The sequence below is a fragment of the Lupinus angustifolius genome, chromosome LG12 (genome assembly GCF_001865875.1).
Source record: "Lupinus angustifolius cultivar Tanjil chromosome LG12, LupAngTanjil_v1.0, whole genome shotgun sequence".
Classification (NCBI taxonomy): Eukaryota; Viridiplantae; Streptophyta; class Magnoliopsida; order Fabales; family Fabaceae; genus Lupinus; species Lupinus angustifolius.
Window position 1 is genome coordinate 13,801,705 of NC_032020.1, and position 24,956 is coordinate 13,826,660.

The 24,956-nt window shown below is 32.9% G+C and overlaps 3 protein-coding genes, 1 non-coding gene and 1 pseudogene across 4 annotated transcripts; 3 read left to right on the top strand and 2 right to left on the bottom strand.

The window, feature by feature from the left end:
* Positions 752 to 6,708, top strand: LOC109362762 (tRNA uridine 5-carboxymethylaminomethyl modification enzyme MnmG). The gene is made up of 13 exons (XM_019608779.1): positions 752 to 1,070; positions 1,151 to 1,302; positions 1,750 to 1,841; positions 2,411 to 2,524; positions 3,047 to 3,377; positions 3,828 to 4,007; positions 4,186 to 4,266; positions 4,647 to 4,865; positions 5,022 to 5,164; positions 5,265 to 5,431; positions 5,766 to 5,983; positions 6,096 to 6,188; positions 6,328 to 6,708. Exons 1-13 carry the CDS (start codon positions 887 to 889, stop codon positions 6,526 to 6,528), a joined length of 2,175 nt encoding a protein of 724 aa, XP_019464324.1. The 5' UTR covers positions 752 to 886; the 3' UTR covers positions 6,529 to 6,708.
* LOC109361907 lies at positions 8,674 to 9,090 on the top strand. Its single transcript, XM_019607434.1, has one exon. It carries the CDS (start codon positions 8,674 to 8,676, stop codon positions 9,088 to 9,090), a length of 417 nt encoding a protein of 138 aa, XP_019462979.1.
* Positions 11,192 to 12,680, top strand: LOC109361908 (annotated as a pseudogene).
* Positions 16,224 to 16,297, bottom strand: TRNAV-CAC. Its single transcript has one exon. It is a non-coding gene; the product is annotated as a tRNA-Val (tRNA).
* LOC109362676 (lipase-like PAD4) lies at positions 17,983 to 24,000 on the bottom strand. Its single transcript, XM_019608640.1, has 4 exons — positions 23,875 to 24,000; positions 23,376 to 23,709; positions 19,422 to 20,153; positions 17,983 to 18,904 (listed from the first exon to the last, which is right to left on the bottom strand). Exons 1-4 carry the CDS (start codon positions 23,895 to 23,897, stop codon positions 18,083 to 18,085), a joined length of 1,911 nt encoding a protein of 636 aa, XP_019464185.1. The 5' UTR covers positions 23,898 to 24,000; the 3' UTR covers positions 17,983 to 18,082.

The following is a 24,956-nucleotide window of genomic DNA, read 5'->3' on the forward strand; positions in this document are numbered from 1 at the left end:
TCAACCAAATCTACATTTATTGTACTAGGGCAAAGAAGGCTTAAAAACCTACCTAAGTGATTTAATGATGTAACATCATGATTTTATCATTTTATCTTTATAGAGAAAATACTTAATTTCACCGGTGTTGTAAAAATCTTCAAATGATAATGTACACAGTGGTTTAGAATTTCTCAAATATAACTAACTTCTTTTGAGCATTTTTCATGTCCACTTATACCATCCATGTAGTGTAAGCCTCCATTCGCTTGTTTAGAGAAAAAGGGGAAAGAAGTTGAAGGAATAAAGATATTTTCTTCATTTGGTTGAGAAGATAAGACGGGATGATTGAAATAAAAAGTAGATAAGGTTAGCCAAAACTCTTTCTCTCGGTATTTGAGATGAAAATGAGAGTGAGAGTGAAATGACAAAAATAACATAGTTAACCACTATTTTTAACTTTTTATATTCTTTTTATTCTATGGATATTTTTGTCATTCAATAATAAATATATATATATTTTCTTCTCTTTCTTTTCTCTTTTTCTTTTATATCAAACAATACAAAAATTTATCATATTTTTCTTTCTCAGCTCTCTTTTCTCCATTATCTCTGTTCTCATTTTCACTATTCAACCAAATAAATCCTTAGGCATATTGGGCCTGCTCATTGGGCCCAAATTTTAAACCCCGTTATTTTGATTGAGGTTGAAGCTACAAAGTACAAAGGGACAAAAAGAAAAACGGCATTGAACAAACGAAACGCAATGGATAACATAACAATGAAACAACACTAAACCAAAAACATAGTAGCACCACCACGAACAAATGCACAGTTCCAGAAATTAACTTTTTTTATTTATTATCAGAAATTGTTGCTATTGAGAATCAAATCCAACAAATGCTAAATGGCAACGACGCTTTTCACTTTCCATCTCTCTCGCACTTTCCGCACATCACTTTTTTCCGCTTCACGCTTTTCCACTCTTCGTGACGTCACTTTCCGACGCAACTTCCCCCGCCGACTCTCCTTCTTCGCCACCACTTTTCCCCGCCGCTTCTCTGCTATCACCACCGCTTCAATCTCCCGAGGTACGATAATTTTGCTTTTCACGCTTCTTTAGAGTGATACTTCGAATTTGAATTCGTTTACTTAGTTTGAGATTTTGCAGAGTTGGATAATGGAATCGGAGCAGTGGATGAAAAATATGATGTGATTGTAGTTGGAGGTGGACACGCAGGGTGCGAAGCAGCACTTGCTTCTGCACGTTTGGGGGCAAGGACTCTTCTTCTTACACTCAATATTGATCGTATTGCGTGGCAGGTGAATCATCAATCACTGTTAGTTACTATTGTCAACAAATTCGTATAGTTTATGCGCTGTTTCCTTTTATTTTTTGACGGAAATGATTCATTCAACTTATGAAACTTAACTTAGGTTATGGTGGAATGTGATATTCTATTCTATTCATAAAATATACCAAACATGGAATCGAGCTCGTTAATCTTGTTTGACGCATATACAAAAAGTTACCTACTCGTTGTAGTAATATTACAGCATGTATTGTCTTATGCGCCTCAACTTTATATTTCAAATACAGTGTCGTTATGCAATAGATACAAGGTGGGATTGTTTTTTTATTTTTATAAATATATATACTCGAAATAGAGCTGTTTGTGTTTGCATTTTCTCTTACACATGATGCATGATGCTTGTTTCTATTCTATCATACGACTTAAAGTGTTGTTAACTAAATGGAGTTTGGTGCAGCCTTGCAATCCAGCAGTTGGTGGGCCTGCAAAGTCCCAACTGGTTCACGAGGTGGATGCACTAGGTGGTGAAATTGGGAAGATTGCTGATAGGTAATGTGATAGACTCATTCAGCTCCACTTCTTGTTCTTTAGCATCTTGGTTCCCCTAGATTTTGTTGATGCGGATCACTATTATCATTAGATGGTAACTGCCATCTTTGACATCACTTGTCTCTCTTCCTTTATGTTTTATATACATGTCTATGTATGTGAGTGTGTCTGAGGTTTTATAATTTAGGCACCATTTTTTGGATAAAAAGATTGTTGGCTTTAGTTACAGCTAAATTCCAGAATATATTGAAGTGGATAAAGGAGCAACCCAGTGAGCATGTTTAAATACAATTTGGTAATGGTTTAATTAACAGCCATCAAGTCCTCTTAGTTTACACTGCATAGCTCAGATCATGCATTAGCCTCAGATTTGTGAAGAAGGTTTCTTGCATATTATTCTGTCATTTTTCTTGTTCCAGTGGCTGCTATATCACTTTTAATTTTCTATCTTCTGGATTCTTGGGTTGATTTGTTTATAAGAAACTATAAACTATATCTGTGGCATATTGTAGTTCGAAGAGTGCCTTTTAAGCCTTTTGTTACTCATATATATCTATTTTTGTGTTCAGATGTTACTTACAAAAACGTATACTCAATGTCTCAAGAGGTCCTGCAGTTCGTGCACTACGTGCTCAGACCGATAAAAGGGAGTATGCCATGGAAATGAAAAATGTAGTGGAAAGGCAAGTTCATATCCATAATCTTTCCCCTTTCCTTTGCCATTTTCAGTATCTATTTTTGGCTGTACTCAGTCTTGCATGCACTCTATAACAGAGTCACTCAGTGGTGGAACTTGAACCAAAACTTTGAGGGGCAAACATTTTAGGTCAAGTTCTAACCTTCTGTGATTTTGTCTACCAAATATTTTATACATAATATCAGAGCTCTCCTTGTATGTGTTGCTTAACTTGAACCTTCTTTATCATGTTGTTACCTAAATATTTATTTTGGCTTGCATAATTACCCTCGTTGTCAATGAGTGTAAGCAGTAAGTTGATAAAATGCTTTGCATCTGATTGATGAAGGTAATCATCATATGATTTCAAATTTGTAACCCAATAAGATAAGAGAGGTTAGAAACTTGACCTCTAGGTCCCTGGTCTCTCCAAGTCTACTTTGGCATTGTGTGATCTTCTTTCACATGTTTTATGTATCCTCTTGTTTGTTACTTCCCATCATGATTTGTTTTGACTTTTTTTTTGCAGCACCTCAAACCTTTCTATCCGAGAGGCTATGGTCACAGATATTTTACTGGGGAATAATGATAATGTGGAAGGTGTTTGTACGTTTTTCGGAATGAAATTCTATGCTCCATCTGTTATTCTCACAACAGGAACTTTTATGAGTGGCAAAATTTGGGTTGGCAGAACTTCTCTGCCTGCAGGAAGAGCTGGCGAGTCTGCTTCACATGGATTAACTGAGAACTTACAGCAACTTGGTTTTGAAACTGATCGGTTGAAAACTGGAACTCCAGCCCGAGTGGATATTCGCACTGTAAATTTCTCAGTATTAGAACCTCAGCATGGAGATGAAGAGGTTCTTCCATTTAAACTTATGTGTAGGTTCATTAGATTCGTTTTGATTCAAATCAAGCTTATGGTTTGCAAATGATTTTGTCTGGACTCATTGTCAGTGTTATTGTCAGTTTTTTATTTAACTTAATCTGTTAGTGATCATGGTGCAACTAAAATGCCATCATAATTTGCTGCTTCGAGAATAATGTCCATTAGCCATAACATGGGCAAGTTCCCAGATATTTTTGAAGTTTATTTTCTGGTTGCCTCTGTTTAATGCTATTTAGCATAGATAACGATGCAATAGTTTTAGTTCCAGTAACCTACCAAAATTTTGACACAATAAATAAAATATAATTTTGCTTTTTTTCCCAGTGCTGAGTGATGATTTTAACTGTTAGTTGTCTGTACTTAGAAAATTCTCTTTTTTATTTAAAATAGTGTTTCCTCAGTGTATCTTCATGGTTGGCAGGTCGGCTGGTTTAGTTTTGATCCTGATGTCCATATCGAAAGAGAACAGATGTGCTGCTACCTGACTCGCACTACAAGCAGTACTCACCAGATAATAAGAGATAACTTACATGAAACTCCCACCTATGGAGGATGGATTGAAGCTAAAGGTCCTAGATACTGCCCTTCTATCGAAGATAAGGTGTGTTTTAACATTATTAGTTTCTTAACCATTCAATAGTCACAGTTACCAGTAGTTACTAATTCATTCCAATTCCATAATCAGCCTGAACCTGAAACGGGTGTGATCTGAAGCATCAGATTAACTATGTCGGTATTGTTTGTATTATTATGTGACGTAATATATTCTTCAATTTTAGATTGTGAGATTTCAAGATAAAGAGTCTCATCAAATATTTCTTGAACCCGAGGGTCGCCATGTGCCTGATCTCTATGTTCAAGTAAGTTATATATCCACTTTTATCTTTCCTTCTCTGTAATCTGAATGAAACTTGGCTTTTTATGTGTGATGATGAGGGATGGGTGGGGTTATTTAATACACTGATATGGTGAAGATTCATAAAATAAATTAACAATCTGAGAATTTTTATAGGCTATTAACAAACTGAGATAGTTTTGAAAAATAATAATAGTCAATGTTCAATAGCAAAATTGGTTATAACACACACAGGTTTAAGAAATTGAAACCATATGTCTGAAGAAGCATCCATATGTCTGAAGTATGAGCAAGATCCAAATTCTTTCATATCCAGTCAGATGAAACTGGAAGTCCACTTATAAAAGATCGAAATGTATATGGTTAACCTCTTCTATTCTATAGGGGTTCTCCACCGGTTTGCCAGAGAGACTACAGTTACCTTTGCTGAGAACTTTGCCTGGACTTGAGAACTGTTCAATGTTGAGGCCTGCATATGCTGTGGAGTATGACTATTTACCTGCTCATCAATGCACTAGGTCTCTTATGACAAAGAAAATACAAGGGTTGTTTTTCTCTGGTCAGATAAATGGAACTACAGGCTATGAAGAAGCTGCAGCACAGGTATTCTTTTAAAGTTCATATGTGCTTATGAATCTAATTCTTTGCTTTGTATGTTGAGTTGTATCGAGACAATTAATTAAATTATTCTTGGCTATCTGGTCTCCCTGTTAATCTAGCAAGCTTTCTTCTCACAGTTTACTATATTTCTCCCTTTAGGGCATCCTTTCTGGCATCAATGCTGCTAGACATGCAGATGGTAAGCCGCTTATTGTTCTTGAGAGGGAAAGCAGTTATATAGGAACATTAATTGATGATCTAGTTACCAAGGATCTGCGAGAGCCTTACCGCATGTTAACAAGGTATGCTAGCCAAAGTTACGGCAGTTCTACTCTAGGATGCATGTATGCTGCTTGATTCCTTTCCTCTTACACTATAAAAAATTGTCTTCCTCATATATAGCCGCTCAGAGCATCGGTTACTGTTGAGATCTGATAATGCTGATAGCCGTCTCACTCCTTTGGGTCGTGAAATTGGGTTGATAGATGATAGACGCTGGAAACTGTACCAGGAGAAGCAGGATCGGATTTCTGAGGAAAAGAAGCGATTGAAAAGTGTCAAAATTTCAGGTTTGTTTGTTTGCATAATATAGTGTGGTATAAACATCAGCTAGGTCTATACTTCAAAACATTTAAATCTTCATAACAATATGTGCCTTATTACAGTCATGAGATATGTTATGTTGGGATTTTGTTGGAAACTACTATTTTATATAATCTAGTAGGTTTGCCAATGTTAAGTACAAATCTTAACTACTTGCGATTAGTGATCTTTATTATACTTTCTCTTTGCAAAATTTCCTCCTTTTTAATATAGTAGGACTCCATTATCATAGTTATTCTCCAAACTTGTGTTCTTTCTTTTTAATAAAATGTTCTAATAAAATCTCAATATTTTCATCAGGAGGAGATTTGGCTGCTGAAGTTACTCGTCTGTCTGGTCAGCCGGTGAAGAACGCTTCCACATTGGAAAGTCTTCTTAAGAAACCACATATACAGTATGAAGTTCTTGATAAGCATGGTTTTAGTAACAAAAGCTTGTCGAGAATGGAGAAGGAATGTGTTGAAATCGACATAAAGTATGAAGGTTTCATCTTGCGCGAGCAAATCCTACTAAAACAGGTACCTTTGCGTGTCCATATCACGATCCTGAATCATTTTAACTTCTATGCATTTTAAAATTCCAAAGGTGTATTCAACGCCACGTCTCATTGTTGCATTGGATTACACGTAGATGGTTACTAAACAACATAGACCACTTCCTGAAGACTTGGATTACTATGCAATGACAACTCTGTCTCATGAAGCACGCGAAAAACTTTCAAAGGTTTGTAACATATATGTTTATCAAAATAGAAGCCTGAACATTACAAATAATAGGTGTGTTGCACTTGCACACTGTAGCTGCAGCTTATTTTTTTCCTGGACTTGACCACAATAAGTTGAAGTTCTTTTAATGATTTCAGGTTAGGCCACAGACCATTGGTCAGGCAAGCAGAGTTGGTGGGGTGAGCCCTGCTGATATCACTGCTCTGCTCATTGTGATCGAATCCAATAGGAGGAAAGCTCAAGAACAGAGGAGGCACAAAATGTTGAATGCCATTCGAACAGATAACCAAGATGAGGTGCCTGAAGTTTCTTTGACTGAAACAGTCAGTACTGGATAAGTTTTCATGTCACCTCACCATTCTGTCAATTGTGGAATTTACCTGTGCCATATTGTATATGTCATGTGTAGACTACAAAATCCTAGATTAATAGATTAACAGAGAGAATGGAAAAAGAAATTCTGTGGCTTTAATATTTTATTGTTGACAATTTTATCCAATTTATGTAATGTTATTAAATACCAGTTGAGCCGCCTTTGGTAGAGTAGAGTGAGTGCAGCGAGAAAATGGTAAGAGAGAAGTTGAGACAGACAAAATTTCTCCATTTGTTTGTGAAGAGATAAATGGATGAGATAGTAAAAGTTGTATGAGACCTATTATAATTTTTTTCTCCTCTAGTTTGTCAAGAGTGAAGAAGGAAAGATGATTTTGTATGAAAAATCAAAAATATCTTTCAATTCTTTTTATTTTCACTACTTGTTAGTTTTGGATGTTAGTAATATAATTGAATCTCTTTTGTATGGAATAAAATATTAAGCTTTTGTTCGGAATAAAATATTAACCTTTTGTATGGAATAAAATATTAATCTTTTGTATGTGTAAAATATTATTTAAAATTTAATTGACATTATAATGTAATATATAATAAAGTTGTGATTATTAAAGTTATAAACATTATTTTTAATTAATAATAAAATAATATTTTCTTTATTTTAAGGATATTTTTGTCATTTGATGCATAATGTAATCTCATATCACTTTTCATTCAATCAAATACAAGAGTAAGAGGATATATATATTTTTATTTTTCTTTAATATTAAATATTACATAAATCTATTATATTTCTCACTTTCCTCTTTCTTCTCACATTTTTCTCTCTTCTCACTTTCATTTTCTTTTATAGAACCAACCAAAGCATAAATGTGGAAGGGGAGCACATCTCCTATTCTACTACTTTGTGTCACTCTATGTGGTAGAAGGTATGATTGGTCAAAAATTTATTTAATAATTACACTTTTAATTTAAAAAAAATTTTAATTCAATAAAAAATGATAATACATTGAGTAGCACAAAAAATAGAATAGCAGATATACTCCCGTGTGGAAGGTTGTGATGAAGTGGGAAGAGATTAATCTCATAAAGTTTAAATGGATAGAATTTAACACATAATGATAGAATCTAACACATATTCATGAGCATATGTTATCTCAGCTTGTATCACTCTATGTATTATAAGCTTGTGACCAATCACAAGTCCATGATATATAAAGTGGAACAACATATGTGTATCCGATATATTCTATGGTTTAAATTATTTTGGTTAAAAAATTGTATAAATTGTTTTGAAGTTTTAAATTTGGTTCTCTACCAAAATAAATTGTCAACTGAGTCATCTCTCATTCTAATTGTCAATTTTATCATTTTGTGATAATGGTGTTAAGTTTATACCAAAATATATGAGATAATGTTGGCAATTCCTTGTCTAATGGTGAATTCTGCATTCCTCTTTCCTTGTCAAATCATCTCTCTTGTTTTCTCTATCGTTCCCACAATTCAATTTGAACTCAAGATATTCCATTGTTGCCTTTCAGTGAGAATAAATATAGTATAAACAATATAAAAAGAATCATTAGTATGATATATTTTTATGTAAATCTAAAGACAATATTACCATAGAATATTGAAATTGACAATATTTTAAAAATATAGATTTTATTTCGTTGAAAAAATCAACTTAACATCTTTTTTTAAAGATGTTAAGGAAAAATATATATTTTTTGGAATAGTATTTTTGCATGCACGAGTTTAGCTATAGAAATGTGAATTAGTAGCACAATGTAACAAACGAAGTACGAACCCACCCCAACTTGGATAACCATAAATCGAACCCGTTTCTCTCTCGCTTGCACGTATTTGTTCCTAACATTCGCCACGTTATAGATGAACAAACTTCTGAATATCTCTACCATTTGAGAAATTCCCATTTTCAGGCTTCATTGCAACAACATCACAAAGCAAAATCAAATAAAAATAAACAAAAACTAAGGCAAAATCAACCCCAAATGAAACCTTCTTCTCAATAGCTAATTAACCCATTTTGCTTGAAATAAAATGGGTGATTATATACATGAAATCATGATCCAAGCTTCATATATTTGATCATCGTTTAATATTATTTGACACCATAATTTGTTGTGACACAAATGCCTGTGTCTGATCCTAGTTCCGGACGCACGTTCATATGGCTGATCACATGTTTTTTGTTCATTTCCATTTTGGCAGGAGGAGCATGCCTTGTGGCATATATGGTCCTTCCTGAATCAGAAACTGCATCATGGTTACCCGTTCTTGGTGTTTCATTGGTTTGTCTACCATGGGCATTTTGGTTTTTCACCTTCTTATATAGAGTCTTCTCAAGGTGTTGTGGATATAGAGGAGTTAGAGTTGCCAATAATGGTAATGGTGGTGGAGGAAGAAATAATAATGGGGGTTCTGTAAATGCAGGTGAGAACGTGGATGTGGAAGGTGCATGTCAATCATCAAAAGGTGGTGAATTAAATAGAGTATCTTCTATTGCTTCTCATGAGAGTGAAATGCCTCTAGCAAGATCAATAACCTAGTCATATGAAATATTATATGATTCATTCTAATTATTGGAAATTGTGGGTTTTACTTTCAACACAAGAAACTCATGACAATGTTATATACCAGGGAAGTTGAATGCCCATTTCTTTTTATATCTTGTTCATGTTATTTTTGGGTTGCCCTGTGTGGTAATTGCAGATCATGATCTTCCTTATGGTGACCCTGCTTCAAATCGTTGAACCAATGCAAAGCATAAATACTCGCACCTTCTGAATAAGGTTTGTTAGAATATATGTGGGATTTGTGTCATATATACACCATTGACAGAATATAGAATTGTAGATGATACTTTTCATTGAAACTCATCTTTTTTCTTTACAGTTTTAGGGAGACTTGGAGACTTTTGATATGGCTTTGTTTGTATAATTTATAAAGAAATGAGAATTTGACAACTGAACTCGTTGGGTTCAGATTATGTACCTTATTTCTATTTGTTGGGAATATCTGTTAAATATATGCCCATGTTGTTCTATGTATTGCAGCAATATACACTTATGTATAGGTTACAATGATTTGTTATTTTCTTGTTAGATATTTTTTGTTATAGTAGTTAGGTTTGTAGTTTATATTTTACTTTTTTTACATTTACTTAATGTGTTTGGTAAGTGAAATTTTTATTAACAATACACAAAATTACAATAGTTGAAACCAAAGGACAAGAACACCAAGAAGAAACCAAGCACAAAACAACACTCACCTAAGAAACATAGAAGAGAACTTAACAATAGCAACCTAAACTCAAAATTGGATTAGAGACTCATTCAAATTAAAATATAGAAATATTTTTTAATTTAAATTTGATCCAAAACCAAGATTTGAATTTTATCTTATTCAACAGCTCCTCCACACCCTTCCTCTTGTTGTTAAAGATTACTCGTTCATACACTGCCATAAAAACCAAATACTAGCCATCCAAAAAGCAGAACAAGCACCTTTGGGTACACTACCCTTTACTTGTAGAGGGTGATGTAAACAATGAGCCTTAGCTGATGAAGGTAACACCACCTCAAACCTTAGCCAATCATAAAAAAGTTGTTAAACTCGGTAGGAGAAATGACAAGAAAAGAAAAGATGACTGATTCTAACACCAAATCTTCATTAGATATATATACTCTTCACTTTGCCATTATGCAGAATTAATTTCAAGATTAATAACAAAAACTATATGTCTTCTTTCTCTTAACTCTTTCAATTTCTTTCTTTCTTCTTTTTCTTTTTGCTGGATTCTAAGGATGTATTATTGTCTGATATTTCTTTAAATACAAGTTTATCATATTCTTTCCTTTTTTATTTATCCCTTCCTCCATGCAGTTTGCTTGTTTATGATAGAGGACATTGCATTTCTTCTATTATTCTTGTTCTTGAATCTCTTTATGACTTACTGATTTTCTAAAGGGAAGAAAAGAGAAAGCTTCAAAGACCTTACAATTGAATTTCATAGTTTTTAAGATTTCTGCTTTATTTCCTTAATCTTTAAAAATCGAGTCGCAAAGAATGCAACAATTTGATGTAACATCAACACCTAAGCATGACTTCTAAGTTTTGCTAAAAACTTAGGCATTAGGAACAGTTCTATTTTTGTGTGTGAACATGTAGTAACTATACAGGGAAAATATCTTTTGTATGACAGAAAACTACTACCGAAAAATAATATCATGTGTGAAGATAAGGAGGAGTTTTTGTTAGATTGAGTGAATCTATAAGTGAAAATACAAGGAAAAAAAGTATGTAAAGTTTATCGTTAATGTTATGTTGATTTCAAATGTACAAATAATAATTTTCAAGCTAAATAAACTTGAAAATACAGTTTTTCTAGAATCTCAAATTATACTTTTGGCACTTTGTAAGTGTAATATCATTTAATTTTCAATGGAGAATAATGATAGTATTTACCTTTTTATTTAAAATAATTACTAGTTTGATTCCCAAAAAATTACAAATGAAAAAGATAAAGCAATCAAGAATATTCATCTCTATAATTTTATATCAAAAATTTGAAGAATAATAATATAGACAAAATAGGTTATAGTAATAATAATGAGGTTAACATATGTAAGAAAAATTGTTTGATCAACAATGCCTCCACAGTCACTAATTGATAATTGAATTTATGGGTTAAGTTACATTTTTGGTGCAACTCTTATTTATCACTGACCTATTATAATGAAGCATGATCAAGTTTTTTTTGTTTAGATAACAATTTTGGTCAAGTTACCATGTAACAGGTGATATTAAGGGGAGTTATTTCATAATTTGTGTTATTCCATGTTTTATGTACGATTAATCAAAAAAATATACTTAAGTTAAAATTTAAATATTAAATATTTTTCTAAAAAAACATAAACTCATAGACTATGTACATTGTGCTATAGCAGATAGAGTCTTGCCAACCAAAAATTCAAAATATAGGTAGTGAAGGAGTGTAGGTCCTCTCCATTATACGAGAAATCAATACATAGTTTATATCATTACACGTGATAAAATTAAATTCTTAATGATTCAGATTTTAATTTATTTTTGAATTAAATAACTTCAAAAAATTCATCCCTCATTCTCCGGTACCCAAGAGAAATCCTATTCGTAGTGAAGAGGGAAGTTCTGCAGATATTGTGGAACTTCTGCTAAAGCCAGAGAATATCAACTTAAGTCCATTCTTCAGGTATTTATTTGAATTTGGTTCAGATTTCAGTGAAGGTTTTACCTGATTGTGGGAGGATAGATGGATGGTATTTGGACATTTTTATTTTATCTTCTGTGTATTAACCTTTAATAATATTAGTAGTGTTTTCTCTTTAGGATAAAGGTTTTCTTCTTACGACCAATGATATTGTCCGCAACAACACTAAGTCCCTACAGGGGAACAATTATTTTGATGAGAGTGAAGATGGTCCAACTTGAAATTCTATGATCCTCGATGAGGTAAAGATCTTGATTACATGCAGATCTTGTATTTTTCATGTGATCTACAAAATCTTATGAAATTGATCATGTTGCTGATTTAGTGTGTTGAAATCTATATAAACAGTGAAGTTAATTATTTTTTTAGTGTAAAATTCTTTTCTCCAATTGGTTCTAAACTATATAGGGTCATCTTATAAAGAATCCAAGCACACACAGAGCTACAAGTTTACTAGAAATACCAAGCGTCTATCGCATTATTATCAGTGGCACACCATTGCAAAATAATCTCAAGGTATTTTGATGATTATGATCTTATTTATAGTTATTAAAATGGTATAAGTCATACTTGAAATCTTCTTGATGAAACGAAAGAATGAGAAATGTTATTGAATTGAATTTTATAAAGTTACATTAAACTATAAAAAAGAAAACACTAACTATCTTAACCAAATTAACTAACCAACTAACAAAAACTCAACTATTTTAACAACAGTGACATATTTGTTTCTTAAGATTGGTTATTATATAAACTACAGATTATATGCTATCATGTTTAATGTCTTTTATACTAAAAACATTCTATCAGGAGTTATGGGCCTTGTTCAATTTTTGCTGCCCTGAATTACTTGGTGACAATAAAACACCAAAAAAAGAGAGAATGTGAATAAGTAGAAAACATTCCATCATACTCTTTTAATTGTGTGCAGCATTTGAATATGAGATCAAATCAACAATCTAAAACAATACTATTTGTCATCTAAAGCCATAAGTCCATAACTGAAGTTTTTTTACAGCTGAAACAAGGAATGTATGCCGGTCTTTGATTAATATAGTGTTCTCTCATCTCATCCTCAATTAATAATAGAAATTAACTTAAGCAATGTTTGTTGACCCTTTTTCAATAGGAGCTAAGAGATCGTATTCAGCCGTACTTCTTAAGACGTCTAATTTCAACCAAATATGAGAAAACAACATCAAAACTCTCTCGATGTGTCAAAACATGTAGGTCCAAACTTGTAAAAGCCCAAAAATTTATAGGACTTTGATATTATTTTAGACACTTTTTATTGCATTTGGATTTTTTAGCCCTGCCAGACTATATGAAAACCAGGTTCGGGATGGGCTTACCCGGGTGGGCTCGGGCTACCCACTTTTCCTTATTTTTAATCTTTTTTGGAACATTTGGATTGGTAATAAGCCTTAAGTAAAAATTATTTTACAAAACAACTTATAATTAAAAAATAGATAATAAATATTATGTTATGAACTTTGAATAAAAATAGAGTAATGTCTATTTCATAAATATTTATAAATTTCAATAATGTTATAAAGTTAGATATTATATTGTTTTTCATATTTTGCATAATATATTTTTAAGCCCAATAAAAATTTATGTATCAAATTATAAGACATTAAACCATATAAATTTATGTATCTAATTAGATTTAATTTTTAGACAAAAATATAATACAGAAAATAATTTTTACATCAAAACTAAAAGATAACATATTTTTTTCTCATAGAGAACTCCACACAACCAAATTTAATATAATAGTTCATAATAAAAGTGTTAATAAAGAACATAAAAAAAAATTATAGTGTGTAATAGTTTATATATTATAGTGTAGTCCAAATTATATTGTGTTATAGATTGAAAGTTCAATAAAATGAGATATTTAATAAATGAATTATGTTAAAAATTATATATGTGGACTTCACGTCTTAACTCAAAAATAAGACATTAGATTAAATAAGTTAAAATTTAAATAATTTTCTTAATATTATGCGGGTCGGCTCGACATAACCCGCAACCCGCTTAGGGCGGGTTTGGGCTACAATTTGATATACATAAATTTATCCAGACTTTTTAGCCCGATCCAATTTAGCCCGAAACCGATATGGGCTAGCCCAAACCCATCCGAGTAGCCCATTTTGACACCTCTACTCAAAAGCACGAAATTATCATGTGGCTTCGATTGAACAATATTCAGGTTATAGACGTAATTGTTTATTGTTTTTCATTTGAGGGTGAGCCTTGGGACAAAGATAAGACTATTACTTCCTTGTTTTCTATAGGTCATAAGTTTTAGGAACAACCTCTCAACTTGTGGGGGTTAAGCTACCTAGATTTACCCTCCTCATGATCTCACCAAGTGGAAGCTTGATACAATGCCTTTTTTAGACTAATGTGAACTTGTTTTGATATGATAGTCTTGTTTAGTTTTGATAACATGTACATCTTTATGAAGCACTTTTTAGGAGTGAGATTGTTCTCTCAGTATTTTTTTTCCGATAAGAAATTGTATTAAAACAGAGCACAAGGGGTGTCCGCCCAATGCATGGAAGATCAAGAAGTGATCTTTTTACAAGCTAAATTAATCCAAGATTTAGTTTGAATCTTATCCATTAATTGAGCATAACTCACTTCTTTGTCCATAAAGATAGTTTCATTCCTTATAGTCCAGATGGACTACACCACAGTAAACCACAACATCCTCCATCCACACTTTGACAACTTGAGAGCCAATAAGATAATCATGGAGATTAAAAACTCGACAATAGTAGGGGAGCCTGAACTTGAATATGTAACCAGGAGTATAAACTTTTCCACACATTTGATACAAAATCACAAGTACTGAATAAATGATCAATCGACTCCACATGAAGGTTGCAAAGAACACAAGTCATATCATCTACTCTCACAATTATGTTCCTTTTAAATAACTCATCCTTAGTCGCAAGTCGTTTTCTAATCAGCTTCCAAACAAAACAAGAGATATTTGAAGGCACACAGTTTATCCAACATTTATATAAAGTGCTACCTAGAGGTGAATGAATTTGATTCACTTGAGCCAAATAGGACGATTTAACAACATAGCCACTTGAGGCGTCTAAGTCCCACCTCCAACTATCCAATGTGTATTTCTTGCATTTGTGATTATGAATCAATTCGTTAATCAAAGTCAAAGTTACTTCTCTACCAAATGGGTTCCTTCTCCACTTAATCCCCCTAGACCACACATCATCAGTCCAAAAAACACGTGATCATCCCCTTATATATTGATGGCTTACCGTTGGGTGCCCTTTGGCTGTTTTCTTATGTTTTATATTCCCATTTATTCGTAATGTTGGCCTTTATTTTCACCTTATATATTGAAAATCTTTGGAGCAGATTTTGAAGAAAACATGTGGTCATCCACTTTTGTTGACAAAGCGGGCAGCTGAGGATGTGTTGGAAGGGATGGACTCAATGCTAAAGCCAGAAGAGGATAATATTACATAAAAATTGGCAATGCATATTGCAGATGTTGCAGACACAGATAAATTTAAAGATGACAGTGATGTGTCATGCAAAATTTTGTTCATTATGGCATTATTGGTAAATGCTAATGACATGGAATTTATATTTGGATGTTAGTATGTTCCTAGTTTAAATGATGATATAGTGAATGTTATTTGGCATAGGATAATTTGATCCCAGATGGGCATATTGTGCTTATCTTTTCTCAGACTCGCAAGATGCTTAATCTTATTCAGGTTTGTTTGGAACTTATTTCCTTTACTTGAATTTATTTCAACTATTTTTTCTGCGAACTTGAAAGGCCATATTTGCTCTATGATGTTGGTTTACGATTGCAGCTAGATTTATGTGAGGAGTGGTTCCATTATTACTTTAGCACAATTTTTTTAGTTCTTAAGAGAAGCGATTTGAGAAGGTTCGTTTATTTGAGATGAATTTCTAGGTCCATGGATTTATCAGCATACTATGCTCGTAAAAAGAACTCATTTTTTGTTGACAAAATTTCCAATTTTATTCTGTATAATAAAAAAGTATGAGAAGTTTCAAATACAATTTTTTGTCATCCTCTCATTTGTATGCTGAACCTTGATTGAGGGATTCTGCTACTTATTTATAGGAGTGCCTAATATCCAAAGGTTATGACTTTCTAGTTTCTACGGATTGATGGCACAACAAAACCAAGTGACAGACCAAGGGTTGTTAATGTAAGTGTTTGACATGGTTAAATTAGTAACATTTTTAATCCCCTAAATTCTTCTATCCTATACCAACTGTTTTTTATTTCAGGATTTCCAAGAAGGCCTTGGAGCTCCTATATTTTTTTGATATTCTTAAGTTGGTGGCTTAGGACTAACGCTTATTAGAACAGATCGTTTTCCTTTGAATTTAAATTTAATAAAAATCAATTGTCTGAGCCCGGGTTCGAACCGGGGACCTCTAGTGTGTGAGACTAGCGTGATAACCAACTACACCACCCAGACTACATATTCCTAATTTAGAAATATACGTTAACATGCTTCCTCAATTTTCCTGAAGCCTAAACCTATTATTTGGTAGATATATTTGCCTGAGAAATTTCTAAAACAAAAGAGGGCATACTTATCCATTAGAATGGTAACGTGATTAGCACATGATTGTCTCAGTTAAATTTAACATTTTTGATTGAGAGATGGTTTAACTTGAACAGGGGACAAACATTAGGGTGTGATTTGCATATTTGTTTTGTTTAATCTCTTGTGAAGTGATATCTCTTTTTTGTTTTGCTTGAATATATGATAATTTTGTTATTTTCGTCCAAGTGGCTTCTGAGCTAAATACTATATCTTGCCTCCTCGCTTGAGCTTTTTGTATTTGCTCTATTCTTGTTTTCTTCAGCCAAATTTGGTACTAAAGGTTTTCATGCCTTAAGCTTTTATTATATAAGCTGCTTGATTAAAGTGCCCCCTGTGAACCTTTTATAACACTTATATCAACCCTCCCAAATTTCACTAGTAGTAGTTTCGAGCACTAGATAGCCTTTTTATACATTAAAAAGTGGAGTTCTACAAGATCCAATCTGACTAAATTTAACTGTTCACGTTCTCTTTTTATGTTATTCATCCTTTAATGTTCTTTAAATTATTATTTCTTGAAATGTTATATAATACTAGTGCTTCTTTTAATTTACTATTTGACCTTCCTTGACGAATGTATTCTATTATTTTGTTTCTAAAGAACTGTCATTATTTGTTTTTTACAGTACGGACAATCAAAGTTTTGACCGTGCATATCGTCAACGGATTAAGTGTATTTTGGTATTGATGCTTACACTGTCATTTATTTGCATGAAAAACATGATCGTCAACAATTTGATTTTTTTTTCTTTTACTTTTGTGCTAAACTAGAGCTGAGTTTGCACTTAATCCGAAGGATGTGAACTTGACCAAAAAAGGCTCTTCCCCTGGTAATGCTGGTGAATTGTCCAAATCAGAAATTAAGGATAGAATTAACCGGCTATATCAAACACTCACAAATACGGTACACTTCTCTTTTCTTAATGGACTGGTGATAAGTTATGACAAGCATCGATTGCATAGCAACAATAGTAAGGCTCATACAATTAACTTCATATTTTGGTCTCATTCTCATTGTCATGCTGTACAATATCTTGATTTCCAATAAAAAATTCATCCTCATAGCGAAGAGGCATATGACTAATACTCCTAGTGCAACTTTGGTAGAAGGGATATGGACGTACTCTCGATACTTTGTTCTAAAACCAATTAAAGAAATAGATCAATTACGTCTGTTGCATTCATTTCTAATACTGCAATTGAAAAATAGGCAAATGTTGATGCTATCTATGTAGGCAATGGTTTCTATGTTACCTGATAAGGGAGAGAAACTACTAAAAAAGATTGCAGAACTGAATATAGAACTTGGAAACCTGATGACAGAAGAAAATAGTGTAATTGATTTAGATGAATTTAGTAGTGAATTTGAGAGAGTGTTGAATGCTTAAGCTCATTAAATAGAGAAATTGATTAAAAGGGGAAGGGTGAGATATTTTGAGTACTTCTTTCATGTTGCCATTGTGCCGCAGATACTGAGACACCTTAAGGAGAACAAGCGGTTCTCCATGTTTCTGCAAATTTTGAGAACTCGAGTTATAAATAGCAGAAAGTCATAAGCGAAACTAGTTATTTTGAAGACGAAGCAATTCTTAACGTATTATACAAATATGCTTACAATGAGTTTAGCTTAATTATTCCAAATCACATTACATGCTAAGGAGCTACTTCCCCATCCAGAAAACGGGTACATTGATGAGAAAACATCTGCACCTTTGCTTTTATATGTTTCAGTTCTCTTAAATCCTCCACCCATATGCTATAACTCGAGTTCCTACCTAGAACATCTTTAGACACCTCCATATTTTCAATTAATTTCACAGCATACTTCTCAAATTTCTCAATTTCATCCCACAACACTGCCAACTTGTTTGTGTCCCTCTCACTTCTAACATTACTCAACCAGTCCCTTGCTTCTTCTACCCTAGCCCAAAAGCATGAATCTTGAGTCAAACTTGCAAACTGGCTCCTGTCATTACTATTTTCCTCACCACTTCTAACCGTTTTATCCTTCCACCACTTATCAAAAATCTCATACCTTTTCTCTCTACCATGCTGCATGTAATGACCCTTTTTTATATGCAACCCTTTACCATAATACTCAGCAATATCTAATGGCTCAACCACTAGCTTATAGGAATGTGAAGCATTGACCCACTTAGCTCGATTGTTAAAATCCCGAGGCAGGTCATTCGTTTCCAACTTGTCAATCACACCATTCCAAAACTTGGCAAGTTTTACACGGTTCATATTGATTCTCATTTCCTTCTTTGAAGAACCCCGGCTCTTGAATGAGTCATAATACCCCATTTGTTCATCTTGCTCATCACACCAACTTTTGTACCATTCTATTTGGGCTCTGTATGGTGCAACCTTGGATAAGGCAACTGCTAGGCTTGCTGCATTTAGAGTTGGTGAAGGACCGGTTCTCCTGGCTGTCTTTAGGCATTCCTTGACATCCATTATAGCTGAGTCTTCCTGTTGTTTACATCACATAATTTGTTTAATGGAATCACCTTTTTCCCATAGATAAGAAAGTAATGCCAGCAATAGACTCTTTCACACACTCTTTTCAGTACAGTTGTTAAATATTATTTGACAAGATTTAATGTGCCATCTACTAAGTAGAGAGAAGATGCGTGTGATTTAATGAGTCTTGCATAAAGAGTGTGTAAAAAGTGTGTGATTAGCATTTGTCTAGAAACTATAAATCATTTGTAGCTAAACATGAAATTCGGTTTGTTATTTTATTAATTTAGTTCTATTTATAATGATGCAAATATTGTGCTGATTTTTGTGGAAATTTGTGAAAATTTGGTAAACAAAATTGTTCTGTTTTCAACGTTTCCTTTAAAAGTTTTGAATATAAAAAATTAATTAAAAAGCAATGTATCAGTCTTATAAATATTAATGAAAAATGATTAATAGGTTAGAATTTTGGTGTATACAAGTTAACAAAAAGGAAGAAAACCTAGAGTCAAGATCGGGAAATTACCTGGTTTGCTATCCCACAAGACTGGATGGCCAGTTCAAATCCAGCTTCATAACTTGAGTCAGGAATGTTCCTCTGCATGGAGTTTCTCTGAAGCAAGAATTGCATAGACACTTTGTTAACATAATCTCCATACCTCAGATGGTCCTCAATACTACAAGCTGGGGAACTTGTTGAAAGCATCAATTGCATCATCTTTATAATTGTGGCTGGACTATCCACACACACTGATCCTTCTTCTGAAACAAAAAAGTAGCTTCCAAAAGGGTGAAATAAAATTGGCAAAGAAGCTTCTCCATCTTGTGTTGCTGCTGCTTCCAAGTAATTCATTACAGCATTGAACAACTCAGCTTTCTCTTTGTCAGATATTTGAATTGCAAACTTCCCTAAGTCTGGGGAAGTCATGGACAAGTGCCAAAACTGAAGCAGGAAGTTTAACTGAGCAGTGAGCGGGGTTATAGTTATAGGTGCAAAGAGTAGCCTTGGCATTATGTCATGCTCTGAGACCACATGGCAGAAGTTGCCTCCCCATCTTTCTCTGAGAATGGCATTGGAAAAGGACTTGTTCCCTAGCAATGGTGAGCCAAAAGTGATGCACAAGACTGAGACATTGGAAGATATGGATTGGAGGTATGATAGAAGCCAAAGGGTACATAGAGAGGCAGTGGCTCCTCCAATGGAGTGGCCTGTGATAACAACTGATTTGGTGTCTGCATTTCCTACTATTTCCTGCATCTGAATGGTATAACATTATTTTCAACAGGTTGGGAATAAGACTCTAAGAAACAATTTTTTTCTATTGTATCAAAAGCTTTTCAAATTTCATGAGTTTAACGCAATGATCAGGCGGTTGTTTAGTGACCATATGAGGTCATGAGTTTAAATTATGAAAACATCCTCTCTGTTTGAGAGGTAAGACTACATACATTTATCATTCCTAGATCCCATTAAGTTGGAGGCTCATGTGATTGCCCTTTTATGATCTTATGTCCTAGGAAAATAAATCATAAGGTCTGAATAGTGATCAATTTTTTTAAAAGAAATGGTTGCATTATACACTTATTGTGCCTTAATTGTGAAGATGGAACACTTTCCTCTTTCACGTCTAAAGGTTGCTGAAAATTGATCCCGTGAGTTGTGAGTTGTGAACTATTTTTGTTCAATTTTTCCAAGGTAGGTACTAGGTTGGCCAGTGTGGACAATTTGGGTCATTGTCCCCTGCTTTGGCATAACAGAAAGATATGAAGAGCATTCAACTTTCTGGGATGTGATAATGAAGTCCAAGATAAACAGGTTGCTTTATGAAAAGTTGGATTTAACCTTCAACATGCTTTTATATTTTCATTTCTAAATCTTAAAGTCATGTTGATCTATTGGTCTGTGAAAATTTAGTAAAATAAATCTTTGATTTCTTTCTCTCTGACCTGGAATGGGAAAAACAAATAAAATAACGAATAAAATGCAACCAGAAGAATTAAAAATGATTTCTTCAGGGTTTCATTTCACCAGTCAACCAGTGTTGGTAATGACAAATTCCTGAAAAGTTTAATCATGAAGGCATTGAACGAGAATAATGGAAGTTTTAATATCTATCATTTTCTTTGAATTTCTACTATTGACTCTGAAAATTGATCCCACTCTTATCTTAATTTGTTTATACTTTTTACCATTATATGCTTTGGTTGATGATGGGAACAACTGTTACATAAAGTAACATTTTAAATTGGAATGTAATACCCTTCCATGATGTCTAATAGAAAGTTTTGACCCACTAATCAAGCGGCCAGTATATGTTTTCTCACCTGGTGCTATTTTGTTTAGTTGGTCACAAAATATAATTTCTCAATTTATTTATCAATAACTTAAATCAATAAACCAATAAAAAGAGTGACACATGTTTAAGGCAAATATCATTTCTCTATCTCATACTTATCTCAGGTTAATCAAAATATCACTTTTTATTTTTTTAATATTTAATTTTGTTCATATGATAATATCTAATTAACTCTTCACAAAGAATGAAATATCTTTGGCGCATATCATCTTTGTTCCATGATTGTGATATGGGACAGGTTGTACCCTAATTAAGATGCCTTGGTTGTTGGCACATAACGATAACTTTGTATGGGACCCATGTCTGAGACTAAGAGGCTATTTTAATCCTGGACTTTTCACACTAGTGAAACAAAGTTCTTTGCTTTTCGTACATGATTAATGATATTAAACAGAAAAGCAGCAGCCCCCACCCCGATGAAAGAAACGGACACGAAAAGCAACTTTTGGGTTACGGCATAACAGCATACTAAATTTTCATTATCATAAAGATTTCATAAAATTTTATGTTGACTTCAGATCATAATACAATCTTCACATTTTATCCAAACGTGTAATCGGTTATTTATACCATCAAATACATATAGACAAATTTACGATATAGCTGTTGTCACCCATTATGGTAAGGTAAGGTAAGGCTTCCTGTTGTTTTTAGATGCACTCTTGCAGGGATGAAGTAGTGTTTTGTTCTTTTTATATTTTCCCTATCAGCCTCATTTTCACAAGTCCACTAACTAAAACAATATACATGAACCCTGATGATAAATAAGGGTGAAAGTGAGATGGAATGCAAGATGAAATATATATTCAGTGTCAGTCTCAACCTTTTGTTTTGTTATATAGATTTTTGTTACACTTCACTTTTTCTGTTTTCTTTTTTGTTCGTTTCTTCCATACAGCACAAATAAGCACGCCCCACTAACTTCATGGAAAAAAAGGTCATGATGAGACCAGACACCAAAAAAAGACAACAACCATTCCTTGGCCATAAAAAGAAAACTAAACCAAAAAAAGAAAAGATTATAATAAAAAATAATATAATACCCCACAAAAATTCCTTGTACACATTCACGTATTGATTTATGCTATAATTAGATAATCCACAAAAATTAGTCGTTCTCGTAGCTAGATAAGAAATTAACAGGAAGATATATTAATTTGGACGCCAATACTAAGACCTTATTCATGGGTTCATCTGTACATGTAACTTTGTAAATGATTAAAAATAATAGTAAATACTCATTTTAATATCTAATTTTTTTTTTGATGTTATCAATTTAGTCATTCAAAAAAGAAAAGACCTAAAATAGTCCCCAAAAATTTTAAATGTAGGTCAAATTATTCCTTTTTAGGGTCAAATTAGTCCATACCAAATATTGCAAATTATACTAAAATTGATTATTTTGATTCACGTTTGAAATTTCTTGGAACAATCTTATGTATTTTTTTAATAACTAAATTGGTAAGATTAAAAAATAAAAGGAATAAAATGTGTATTTAGTTTTAAAAAAAATTGTACATGCATAATTTTCTCCACACTTATGCACAATTTTTGTATATGTCATACAGTTTTTGTACATGTATATAACGGAATTCTTCTTCAAAACTATCTCAGTACTCTCTGCCTTTTATCTCACATCTACAATATGCTAATAATATAAGATAAGGTTGGTTAATCAAAATAATCTACAGATATTAATCATATTATTGAAGTATTCAAGATTATGACTTCAATATTTTTAAAATAGTAAATGTATTCATTTATTTGCATATTTTTATAATTAAATTATTAATTTATGGTCTTAAGACATTTGTTAATCTCCTTCCTAACTTGTATTTCAAGAAGCAAAATATGCAGCACATCAGAAAATGCATGTTAGCATGTAACCTAACACTAAAAACAAATAATCAGACATAGAAAGGCATCAGCAGTTGGTTAAAACCACCCAAGTATACACAATTTTTTCACCCCACCCGATTAAAAACTGTCTATAAAAAATAACCTAATCAATAATCTTATTTAATATCAATAATTACAAAGTTAAAACATAAAGTCATAAACCTTGAAATTATTTTAATCTCAAACATTAATATGTTATAATGATATGATTATTGGAAACGAACCTGGTTGTGGAAGGAGTTAAAGAAGGAAGAAAAGAGATTGAGCATCCCAGCGTGCACCATCACCGGATCCTCCTCCACTTCCTTCTTCCAACGCGACGAAGAAAATAGTGCCACGTCACCGATACTCTCCAACGGCACCAATTTCCTCCAACTCGGGTCCCATCCACCACAAACCATTTGAACACCGGAAAAGGCAACGTACACCACGCCGCCGATTCGGCCCGTCACGAAACGCCGGTGGGCGGAGGCGTTGGCCTGGCCACATAACCTCCATGATTCTACCAATACCGGGGTTGATGCCACGAGTGTTGCTAGCATCTCGCTACTCTCAAATCTGCCATAGAAAATTCGCGATTACTTTGGAAAGAAATGAGGTCAGCAAATTAGCTTACTTACTTAATTTTGTTGGAACTTTCGTGGAAACTTATAAGGTTTTGACTGAAAAATTGATAGGAGTAAATAGTGATAAGGAAGAGTATGATGAGTAGTGAGTACTTACGATGAGGTTTCATTGGAAGCCATGGAATAATTGTTTTCTACTTTTCTTTCGTGTTTCTCACGTTGAATTATTGTAGAGAAGGAGAATTGTAAGGTTCGAAAGAATTTAATGAGTGTTCTTCTTCTTAATTTTGGAGTTAATAAAAGGCATCCACGTGGCCTTACACAAGTACATAAATTTCTATATTAACTCAATGCCATATATCATTCCTTTTATTAATAGCCATATATCATTCCTTTTATTAATAACAATAATCATAACTATCATTTCTAAGGAGGTGTAATGATAAATTTAAATTATTAGATGAAGAGTAAATAAATTTCCAATCTATTATGAATTACTAGATGTCATTAAAAACTATTTTTTCACTCATAAAAAAGATTTTTATTCTTCAAAACTGCCTTATTCTGACATTAGCGTTATAACGTGGCAGATAAAAAATTATTATATATAGTTTTAGAAGAGAACATGTACAGCTAAATGGAGTTGCCTTTTTGGTCAAAGTTAAAATATCATAATAAGTTCAATGTCATAGAAAAATTATACTATTGATGCCAAATCTGATAAACTTCATTTCAAACAAAAACAGGCACAAGAAAATAAAAAGAAAGAAAAATATGAAACTACTCTATCTTTCCTTAATGAATAAGTTATACAAGTATGATGTAAAATGCTGGGAGTACAAATTGCAAGATGGCCCATCTAGAATCATTGGGAATTGGTTATCATCAATCTCTTTTTCTTTGATGAATAATATAAATAGTCATAATATATACATCCATCTGTATTGGGCCATTGGCAACCAAGAAATGGACAGTAGTAGGGGTAAGCCTTAATTTTTGGGCGCATAATTTTATTTTTCTTTTTATAATCAACGGGTCACAAGGCCGAACAAACAAATTAAGAAATCATCCTAAAAGGCAATTTTTTAATAATTTTACTGTTTTGGGCTTTTGGCAATACTTCCATAATAAATTATTTGGAACTTTTTATATTATGTTTAGAGGAACTAAGCTTTTATATTTTGTAAATTTCATTTTTTATATTAGCAAGGTTATTATCTTTTGGTATGTGTAATCTTT